The sequence below is a fragment of the Agrilus planipennis genome, unplaced genomic scaffold (genome assembly GCF_000699045.2).
Source record: "Agrilus planipennis isolate EAB-ADULT unplaced genomic scaffold, Apla_2.0 scaffold46, whole genome shotgun sequence".
Taxonomy (NCBI): domain Eukaryota; kingdom Metazoa; phylum Arthropoda; class Insecta; order Coleoptera; family Buprestidae; genus Agrilus; species Agrilus planipennis.
This window is the reverse complement of record NW_020438933.1, coordinates 314,400-326,418: the sequence shown is the minus strand read 5'-3', so window position 1 is coordinate 326,418 and position 12,019 is coordinate 314,400. Positions and strand designations below refer to the sequence as shown.

The 12,019-nt window shown below is 35.1% G+C and overlaps 1 protein-coding gene across 1 annotated transcript in view; it reads right to left on the bottom strand.

Annotated features, from left to right (window-relative positions):
- Nucleotides 1-4,377: 4,377 nt before the first annotated feature.
- Nucleotides 4,378-12,019, bottom strand: part of LOC108744729 (alanine--glyoxylate aminotransferase 2, mitochondrial-like) — a 20,452-nt gene continuing 12,810 nt past the window's right edge. Inside the window, exons 4-7 of the mRNA XM_025974261.1 lie at nucleotides 10,440-10,730; nucleotides 8,302-8,523; nucleotides 4,887-5,135; nucleotides 4,378-4,589 (exon numbers count right to left, since the gene is read on the bottom strand). Coding sequence (XP_025830046.1) covers nucleotides 4,464-4,589; nucleotides 4,887-5,135; nucleotides 8,302-8,523; nucleotides 10,440-10,730 — 888 coding nt within the window. The 3' untranslated portion in view covers nucleotides 4,378-4,463. The remainder of the gene's footprint in view (nucleotides 4,590-4,886; nucleotides 5,136-8,301; nucleotides 8,524-10,439; nucleotides 10,731-12,019) is intronic.

The window sequence follows — 12,019 nt, the reverse complement described above, 5'->3', positions numbered from 1 at the left end:
TTATTCGTCAACAAAATCCGAAAGAATATATGGGGCAGTGAGCGAATACTGCAACCACCGAACACAGGTTGACATTACTAACATTGTAAATTATTTCATTCATTACTTGATACGGTAGCAAATGATTGTGATCGATTACCCCGATATTTTAAAATGTATTTTTGTTTAGGTTTTTTACTTATTGTAAGCTCTACTAGGATTGTCTTACTTTCTCGCAATGATTCTCCCATGCTTGGGTTTTTAATATCTTGTAAATATTCTTTCCACTGTGTAGCAGAATCTGGATCTAACTTGTGAGAAAATACGTAAATATTAATACTATCCCAGCTCTCGGTAGGCTAATTCAATAAATTTAATGCTCGTAAATGTAATTGCATTCCCTCTTATACTTTTCTGAATGAAATGTCAGATTGTTTTGTTATTTGTGATCAATCCATTAATGCTTTCAAATGATTTTGTTTAATTATTTTTTCGTCCTCAAAACGTTTGCGATAGAGTGTCCACGTTGCTTGATGGTTTTCTTCTGTTACTTCTATGGAAGACAAGGCCTGCTCAGGGCCTCCCTTTAAGTATGATTTTAATGAATTATCGGAATGAAACAATGACATAACATTGTATGGGATCCACTGCGTATAGTCGACATAAAAATGTGGCAAATCTAGAACCGACAATTTAGCATCTTTTACTTGCGAAAATAATTGCTCAAAATTGTATATTGTCAAACTCAAGTTTTACTGAATGAATGTCATAGATTCTTAATTGTAATTGTGTAAAATCTTTATTTTCTTGAAATTTGTCAACGACTTTAGTAAATCTTGTTAATGACGGCTTTAATTGATCACGTTTTTGAATTATTGATTTTGATTCCATTTGTTCAGTAGTTCAGTAAAATGGATAAAAATGTTTTCGTGCCTAAAACTATGTAAACTGCTTGACAATATTCAAAATTACCTGTACAAATTTTGTTGATGCAGAAATGGGGAAATGGTTCTAATACATGACTGTGATTTATTGATTTCTGAATGATGTCTGCTCTGAAGAATGTACATGTGTGTGTGTGTTCGAATGCGTGGTATAAAGTTGTGTATGAATGTGTTGACGTGATGAAAGTGAATATTTGGCACTATAATGTTGCTTATTAGTCCCAAAGGATGCTTGTCATACGTATGATTGTTAATGATGAAATGATGAACCTATCTGTACACTTTCTATACGTATGAAATCACTCGACTGCTGGACAATAGTATTGCAATATTTATTAATACATTTATACATGCAAATAATGGTAATATCCGATGCACGAAGGACCAATACATTGTGTTAGGAAATAAAACCAACTGGCGAGGGTAGATAAGGTATCGAACACGACTGCCGTAGCAATAAAGACAAAAAAGCACAAGACAAGACACAACCTAGAACATATACAACACACAATACTTAAACATAACACTTAACACACAACAAAACGCTTTTAAATGTATTAATAATTTTTATTTATAATTAAATTCGTCATGACAAAGACTCAGTCGAAACATAAATAGAGTTTTCAATTATTACCCATATTTTAGAGATGATTCTTACTCTTTTACACAATGATGTACATAATTCGATACACANTAATATTTATTAAACGAAATCGCGATTTGGGTTTGTCAATTTCAACAGATTTCTTTACCAAACACTTTATGTACTTCAAAACTCTTCACCATCGTTACAAATTCTTACATGATGCGTTCCTATGGCCTGAAGTGTTGGATATTTATAATGGGATTGAGCGGTTACATTCATTGTCAAATTGCTCATACCGTGATAGCCATTTCTTAACGATATTATTTCGTAATTGTTGGTAAAAATCCTTGCCATCAAAATTGCCAACTCATTTGCTTCCGAACCGCTATTAACGAAGTAAACAACCTATCAAAGGAAACCATTTTTAATTTATATTGATATCAACAGTAATTCAGCATATTTAAGGATTGCAGCATTCAAGCACACCCACATGCAAGAAAATTAGGTAAGTGGAATAAAGCCGTAATTTATTTATTTTCAGAAACCTCTGGGTGTATTATAAAGAAGAATATTTTCTAATCAAGAAATCTAAAAATGAAAAGCGAGTATATCTTCCTCTCCCATTTCTAATGTATTTTGTATATAATTGAAGCATTTTAATTAATTTCTAACAAACAAAAGGATGGAGTTCAGTAGTTAGGGTATACACCTGAAGAGGGATACAGACATGTGGGTAGTGGTATGACTCCAGGAATAAGGTTAGATTTAATGGGATAAGTTCCCCGTAGCGAACTTTCCCTAACCGTCTCCTTTTTTCCTCCTTCCTCTCTTCGCGTCAAAAATCTTAACTAGAATTGTACAGAAGGGCATGGAAAAAAGGGCGGAAAAACTATCAGAGGAAGATCAATTTGGGTTTGGAAGAAATAGAGGAACGCGGGAGGTCAATGTAGCTTTATGGGTAACAGTAAAGAAAACGTTAGAAAAAGGAAAGAGTGCGTATATAGGTTTTGTAGATTTAGAAACAGCTTTTGACAATATTAAATGGGACAAGATGTTAAATATACTTAAGAATGTGACTCAGTCGAAACATAAATAGAGTTTTCAATTATTACCCATATTTTAGAGATGATTCTTACTCTTTTACACAATGATGTACATAATTCGATACACAAAACTTCTAGAAATTCGTTCATTCTCAAAATAGACACTTCATTCCATTCTTAAAATATGAATGGGGTGAAGAAGCACGACTTGGTGATTAAGCTGTGGAGATCATACTGCATCCAACCCTGCGGGAATTCTACTCTAAATTGTAAGTCATTTAGAGAATTAGGGCCGGATCAGCCCCTTGCGTCTTTCCGGACACAATAGAACAATTTCTAAGAGGAAGCACTAGAGAAGAAGAATCTCGATTCAAAAGTTGGAAATGGAAACACACCTGTCTCCCTTTGATCAGAAATAATTGATAAATTCTTATTCAAATACAGGCGAATGTGAACTATATATTTTACTTTGCCTAATGTAGGTTCGTTTATACCAAAATTTTGGTAAGGTTTAGTTAAAAACTATGCCCTGTAGAATTTAAATGTTAGTGTCCAAAAACATGAAATGGAAAACATTATGTAAATAATAATTCTTCTTCACAATCATACGTACCTATAATTGAAATATGAGTACCATCTCACAACGACCAGCTCTCTAAATTAGTGGAGAGGGAGTACAATATAATAGTAATGCCTGAAGACGCTTGATATCTCAACGTTCGACTTTTGAAGAACGACTGAATATCACAATCGGAGAAAAATCTATCAAAATCGAATTTTATGTAATCCAAGTGTGCTGCGTGAAACATGCATCTGGAGTGAATATTCCAAGATTCGACCGCGGTTAAAAAGTACAAAGTAGAACTCAAAAATTCTTTAAAAATAGAGAATGTACTTATCTACCTAATGATTCTTCGCGAAATTTTAAAGTAGATTCTTTTTTTGGTTTTTATTATACAATTAACAATTGAAAGTTTTACCCAATAATCAGTCAGTCAGAGCGCGTTTCATAGAGATAATAGACAAGCTCAAGAAGAAAAAATTGCAGCAGTAACAACTACAAGGCTTGGTTAATTTTCAGCGTGAGCCATATAGTATCTCGTTTGTGCGCTGCGCAGTAAGGTAGTGCGCATTCAATTTGTTTGCTAGGTATGTAAGAAGACATTGTTTACGTTTTGTTTTTAATTGTCTTTTAGTAGAAAAACACAGAGAATAAATATCTCCTAATTATCTCTTTTGTTTTCAATTTTTACAGTATTACGTAATAGTACTTACGATTAGAACTGAAAACAATAAGGAAACTTATTCCAGTAAACTTTAATTTTTATCTTCCCATTTAGGAAAATTAATTATATTACACTATTACTAAAGTGTATATCTAAGAATAAACAATTATTGCGCTTCATTACGTAAATACTATTTATATTTACCTATACTATGCATTTGTAATGTGTGCTGTAGTTTCAATTTTGTTTTTCCGAAAAAATATAAGTGCATCTTCTAATGAAAATTACCTTCTTTTTATTTTAATTAATATTTACTTACCTTATTTACCTCCCACTGCTTTCGAAAAGCTTCTTCCCCATTAATAACAAAATTGTGTACTGATGCCTCTGATATTTACAATCTCGAAGGAAATGAGCCTATCAAGTATTACGTATTGTGATTCGATTTGTGAGAAAATATTGTCAAACACTTCATTACAAAGGGCAAGAAGGAGGAGGTCGAGCAAAGCAATGCGTAACATTATACTTTTTATAGAATTAAAGAAAACGACATTTTAGTGCTTTTCCAATGCTGTAAGTAACATAAAGAATAAGGAATCTACATCTTTTAGTCATTTATTGGTAGGTAATTTTTAGGATAAAAAGTTATTACTGTTCCATTTTATTAACATATTTACTGCATAATTTATACACCACCTACGTATACGCTATCTTCCTTTAATAAAATCTTTTCAGAAGCTTTTTTTATTACCTTTACACAAAAATCAGCATCTTCCTTTGTAACACACATCGGCGGCTTAATACGCAACACCTTAAAGAAAATAATGTTAAATAAAAAATATGTCTAACTTTAAGTGGCGTAGAAGCTCGGGGCTAGGTATGTTTGAGCCCATTCATTAATAAATAATTTTAGTGGTAGGACTGGATACCTATATTTTCGATTTATTAAACTGCGGGATTAAAAATTTTATGTAGAAAGTTCCCGTTTGAGAGTATAATAATCAAGAGAAATCCCTTCCAACAAAACCTTAATCTAACTAAAAGCTCAGATTAGCAATTTAAATAGAATACTGATTCCTGTAATAAGTAAACAAGATGTATGACTTACATTTCCATGAATTCCACCTCTCCCAACAATAAGACCTTGTTCTCTACAATAGTCCCAGAATTTCATAAATTTGGGAACTGGTAGCGCATCGTTTGTACCACTTCCCGCCACCAATTCAACCCCAATCATTAGACCTTTACCTCTGACATCTCCAATAATTGGCAACTCAGATCTCAGTTGTTCTAATTGTAAAAGTAAATATGTTCCGACGTTTCCACTATTCTCTTGAAGTTTTTCATCTTCAATAATCTAAGGTGAAAGAGATAAAAAATCGTCAAATTAAAATTTCAAATATCCAAAAGTGATCCAATTCGAATTAAATAAATTTCCACTTGATGAGTAAAAAGTAATTACAAGAAGTTGCTGATTTTTAATATCTAGAAAGTCAGATATTTTATGATGGAAGAGGTGCGGTAGAGATACAGGCTAATACAAAAAATAACGCAGGGTCGAGCCGCCTTTAACTACAAGAAGTCGCTTCTGTGCTCGCAAACGGTTAATTTAAAAATTAGAAAAATAGAGAATATGTTTAGAGCTATGTACGCGAAAATTAACTCAGGATAAGAAAGAGGTGCGTATCCAACCAGTCTTAGAACTGACGAGCCTATGATGAGTAATAGATATTCATCACCATAAATAATAACAGTAGTTTCGCAGGTACATTCATGTGTCTTGTATAAAATTAAAGGTTTAGGTCTTCTAAGTTCATGAAAAAAAAAGGTGCAGAATAATTGATCACACAGCTCACACGTACCTAACATAAAAAACGCGTCAAAAGAATACCACGTATTTTCCTGGAATGTGCATATCTAGTTGTGAATGGCATCGGGAGGGGGGGGTGACGCAAAATGATAGAAGATATGAATGACAGGTAAAATAAATACGGTTTGCAAAGTTTAAATTATTTACAACAAAAAAAATAATATCTAAATTAAAACATCTTAGATTTTTTGTGAATATATCGAATTATAATGCTAGATCCAAAAATGGCCTACATAAGTCTCCAGGTCGACTTCGAGCTACAAGGTGTGAACACCAGCGGAAAGAAAAATTGATGATTGAAATGTAAGTAGGGGTCCAAGACAATCTATCCCATTTAAATTTGAAAGTAAAACATAGGAATAGATATTCTGTTAAATGCAACCAACAATAGGTGACATCATCTTTGAAAAATATGGCACAGGATGAGCTACTAGCTGTGTGGTTGAAACACTTGAACATTTCCTTAAATTTCCGTATCGACGGCACTTCTTAAATACGAGGAATCACGCCTCGCTGAAGTAGCTACTGCAATTCACGAACTGGAAAGGACAAATACGAGTTCGAAATCAAACATAGCCTAGACACACAACACGGTGAGACTTTGCGTTCTTTTACTCTAGACCACGGCATTTTGGAAAGAATGTCGAAGAGTCCAGATTGAACCAGAAACAAACTTTATGTTGTACTTCTGAAGGACAGAATTTTAAAAGTTTTAGAAGCAATCCATGGCGAAGGACATTTCAGCATTAGGAAGAATCTAGAGAAGGTATGCAAACGATTATATTCACTTCGAAATAGAACTGATGTGGAAGACTGGTGCAGAATAAGCTCGACATGTACCGTCAATAACGGACCGAAGACGAGAATTCGTGGACGAATGCAACAATTCAAAGTGGGATCGCCATTTGGGAGAATCGCAGTCGACGTGGCAGAACCATTCCCAATAACGAACTACGACAACCGATACATCTTGGTCTTCATGGGTTACTTTAGCAAGTGTCCCGAAAGATATGCGATTTCGAATCAGGAAGCATACACTACTATCGAAAAGCATGTCAATGACTAAATTAGCCGATAATGAAGTATCATTGGAATTGCATTCTGACCAAGAAAGGAACTTCGAGTCGGTTTTATTCAAGAAGGTCACTGAACTAATAGGCATTATAGAAACGAGGACTACGCCCTTACTACGCAGTCTGGTAGAATGGGTCAACGATTTAACGCAATTCCTCTTATCGTAGAGATCCACCATCCAAGAGACAACTGGAAGAACACCAGCCAACATTTTATTTGGGACAAATCTCAGGTTTCCAGCAGGCCTGACGTTTGGTTGTCCTGAAGACTCTCCAGTAATGACATATACGGGGGGCGAACTACGAAGACAACCAAATGTCATCTACAAAGCTGCGATTTGAAAAAGTAACCACATAAACACCAAATACGATAGATGAGCCAACTCTGCTGGGTTTAATAAGGACGACAAAGTGTAACTGTATAAATCCATCAAGACGAAAGGGACGTTGTCCGAAACTCCAACAAGCTTGGAATGGTCCATACGACGACGTTGTCTATCAAATTCAGAAAAGACCTCGGACAAAAATGAAGATCACCCGTTTTGATCGGCTTGCTTCCTACAGAGGCAACGTCACTAATTGGAATGTTCGGTTTTAGGAGGTAGGTAGAGTTACGTGTAAGTCCCCCAACATACATAATAACAAAAAGGTAACAGATTTTATAGATGTCATATTCTGAAATTTTTCAGAACAAGTCCAGTCCCCATAAATAGTTACTGCGAGGTCGGAAGAGACAGTTCGAGTTTTAGTGACGAAGAAATATAAAGCAAAATAAGAAGAGCGAAGAAGAAGATATAGTAGTGAAATAGAAATTAATTAATAATAGTGGTGTTAATTAGAGAGCAAATAATTACATAAATTAGCAACAGTGAGATAAGTGTTTGATTACAATGACAATCCTTTCTTATAATAGGCATATAAATTACGCATTAAAAGTACAAAATTTTAAAACATAAATGAATAGTAATAATAATAAACATTAAAACGTATGAAAGGTGTTGAAAATTAGGAAGTAGATTTGGGAAACTTTATGCTTTCATCATGAGAAAATTTAGTGTATCAGTTGTCAAAAACATATTTGAAGTCGCTGAATTTATAATAGTAATAATATTTGAGGGATGAGGATCTACTTAAACCAGAAAAGATTGACACGTACATAACGCATATAATCTACCAGATACAAAAATTTTAAGGGGCCACGACGCTAGAGTGTATCACCTCCCTTTGGCTACGCCTTTAAATTGAGTAATATTTCCATTCCTGTCGATTATTTTTTTAAATTGAATGGTGTTTTTTAACCACAAAACTCTTACTCTCCTGTGTAGGCAACCCACCATACTGTCACGTGTAGGCAACTCAACATACAGCAAAGAAGACCAGATTTAAATAATTACCGTGAGATAGGACGATACTTCAAGTTTTAGCGACGAGACGATACAAAAAACAGCTAAGAAGCAATAAATTGTTTGATATCCTAGTGAAATAGAAATTTGGTAATAATAGTGATGTAATTAGAGAGTATAAAATTAAAAAATTAAGTTACTAGTGAGAGACGTGTTTGATTACGCAACATTACTTACTTCAAGTGTAGCTAATCCTGCAGCGCATGACACAGGATTTCCCCCAAAAGTATTGAAATGAGCTGCTTGAGTCAATGCATTTGCTATCGTAGGTGTTGTTACAACAGCCCCAAGGGGAAATCCGTTACCAATTCCTTTCGCCATTGTGACAATATCAGGGACGAGTCCGTGCATCTCAAATCCCCAAAAATGTTCCCCTGTTCTTCCAAAACCTGTTTGTACCTGAAGTCATTTAGCAATCAATTCAACTTATTTATGTGCCATTAAATTTCTGTACACATGCTCCAAAAATAAAATAAAATGTAGTAAACGACAGAATGACAATCTTTTAAACATTAAAATTCAAAGCTTCAATAATATAACTTAAATTTGGACAAATACAATTTGTTGACCTATAATAAGAGAAGAGTTCGATGAAGCATTAAAGAACTTAAAGAATAATAAACTACCAGGTATAGATGGGATACAGGGGGAAATTCTAAAACATGCAGGACAAGAAGCTAGAGATCGTATGTTTAAGCTACTTAGTCACATTTACGAGAAGGGGAAAGTCCTAGAGAATTATAAACGGAACGTGGTAGTAACCATACCTAAAAAGAGAGGCACAAATAGTTGCGAGACATTTATAACAATTAGCATAACTTCGCAAAGTTGCTTAAAACATCTTCCTCTCCCATTTCTAATGTATTTTGTATATAATTGAAGCATTTTAATTAATTTCTAACAAACAAAAGGATGGAGTTCAGTAGTTAGGGTATACACCTGAAGAGGGATATCTACAGACATGTGGGTAGTGGTATGACTCCAGGAATAAGGTTAGATTTAATGGGATAAGTTCCCCGTAGCGAACTTTCCCTAACCGTCTCCTTTTTTCCTCCTTCCTCTCTTCGCGTCAAAAATCTTAACTAGAATTGTACAGAAGGGCATGGAAAAAAGGGCGGAAAAACTATCAGAGGAAGATCAATTTGGGTTTGGAAGAAATAGAGGAACGCGGGAGGTCAATGTAGCTTTATGGGTAACAGTAAAGAAAACGTTAGAAAAAGGAAAGAGTGCGTATATAGGTTTTGTAGATTTAGAAACAGCTTTTGACAATATTAAATGGGACAAGATGTTAAATATACTTAAGAATGTAAGGATGAGTTACAGAGAAAGAAGTGTGATAGTTTGTATAAAAAGCAATAAGGCAGTTATAGAGCTAGGGCTGCAACGTAGAGAAGTAGATATTAGAAAGGGAGTCAGACAGGGTTGTACACTGTTACAAGGAGGAGTTAGAGATAGCTTTAAATAAAATGGAAGCGGTATTGACAAAACAGTACTGTATAAAAATAAATAAAAGTAAAACAACAATACTGGCATGCAAGTGAAGAAAAAGTAGGGAAAGAGAGAATATAAAGATGGCAGACGAAAAATTAGAAGAAGTGGCTGATTTTAGATATCCAGGAAGTCAGATAAGTCAGAACGGAAGGAGTAGTAGGGATATAAAGCAGAGGATAGCGCACGGTCGAGTATCCTTCAATANTAGATAAGTCAGGACGGAAGGAGTAGTAGGGATGTAAAGCAGAGGATAGTGCAGGGTCGATTCACCTTCAATAAAAGGAAGTCACTTCCATGTTCGCGAACAGTTAATTTAGAAATTCGAAAAAGGTTGTTAAAGGTGTATGTTTGGAGCGCAGCGCTGTACGGGTGCGAAACATGGATGGTGGGCGGAAAAGAAAAGGTTAGAAGCGTTCGAAAGGTGGTGTTACAGGAGAATGATGAGGATACCATGGATAGAGAAGGTTAGAAATGGAAAGCTATTAGAAAGAATAGGAAAACTGAGGACTCTTTGAATGACGATAGGTTGTTAGGACACCTTCTCAGGCATGTAGCTCTACCCAGAGACATATTAGAGGCAGAAACAAAAGTTAAGAGAAGTAGAGGTAGACCTAGATTAGATTACTGTTCACAAATAGTTAAGGATATGAAATGTTCTAGTGGAGATGTGTGTTCAAACAGTCTTAGGACTGACGACCTTATGATGATGATGAACTAAAATAAAATACTAGTGGAGTGTATTATCAATAAATCACATCTATTCTTAAGATCGTAATGCAACTTTAATAAGCATGGGATTTTAGAAAGTAAAATATTTATCGTACCTCATCTGCAATAAATAATCCCCCGTGCTTCCTAACTATGTCCGCAGCTTCCTTTAGGTACCCCTTAGGATATTGCACGGTACCTCCAACACCTTGAATCGATTCAGCAATAAATGCTGCAGCACCTTTCTTTGGTAAACTGTAGTCAAACAACTCTTTGAACTGCTTTATGTAATTATCTTTTGCTTCACATTCTGATCCTTTACAGGAACACACTCTGAGGGCTTGTACAGGGCTATCCCTACATTTAGAACCGCCCCACAACCCTTTATAAACGTCAGGATTTACAACCTGTAATAGATTAAAATAAATTCTTGGGATTGGCTTTAATGTTACATCGAATATTTTTCTTAAATTGTTACTGAAATGATTAGTCGCCGTCTTAGTTTTACCGAAAAAGAAAAAACAGCAGAAGGACCATAATCATTTTTGTATTANGGATTGCAGCACTCAAGCACGCCCACATGCAAGAAAATTAGGTAAGTGGAATAAAGCCGTAATTTATTTATTTTCAGAAACCTCTGGGTGTATTATAAAGAAGAATATTTTCTAATCAAGAAATCTAAAAATGAAAAGCGAGTATGGGACACCTGAAGAGTAAAAGTCCATATTTGTTATTTTTAATATACAGCAATCTACTGGGTACAGGAGAGAGAGAGTAAAAAAAACTAATCCGAATGGGAGAGTTGCAGAAATCTTTCATTTTTGAGAAATAAAAGAATCAATTATTGATCCTATTCAATAAAATCATCATCAACAGGTAAACCTTTCTCCATCATAACCCAACCTTGTGTTCAGCAATTCAGAAAATTTCTATTTACTATCATGCCATAAAATACTAACTCCACTCCTCCCTCTTCCAGGGGAAAAGATTCCTACTCCCTCTACCGCAACCATTTCCCTTCTCAATCTCGTCTCGTACCCAAGAACGTGTGCGGGAAACCTTTCTTTATCATAACCCAAGCAATTCAGAAAATTAATTTAGAGAAATATTTGCCACAAGATACTAACTGCATTCCTCCCTCTTCCAGGGGAAAAGTTTCCTACTCTCTCTATCGCAACCTTCTCCCCTCCCAATTCACTCTCATACCCATGAGGGTATCAGGTAAACCTTTCTCCGTTGTAACCCAACCCTATAATTAGCAATTCAGAAAATTCATTTAGGGGACTATCATGCCACAAGATACTAACTCCACTCCTCCATCCTCCGGGGGAAGAGTTTCCCACACCCTCTACCGCAACCCTCCCCCCTCCCGATTCCCTCTCGTACCAATCTACATAAAAACCCAACAATAATATTGTCTCTTCTAATTTTTTTGCACTTAGTCGCAGCGTTACAGAACCATTCGTAAATATGCTACGCTATCGTTCACATGAATTGCCGCCTCTCGTTGGTCACAATTTACTCAAAAGACGGATTGATAGAATTGATAGGTAGGTATAATTTGCTTTGTCTTAATAGGTTATTACGTTTTTGTTTGATTACTAATAAATAATAATAAATAAGGATAGAAAATACAACAAATGGCGTGGTGAGCGCCATCTGTAGTACGATGCTACATTTTAGGATTACATATGCT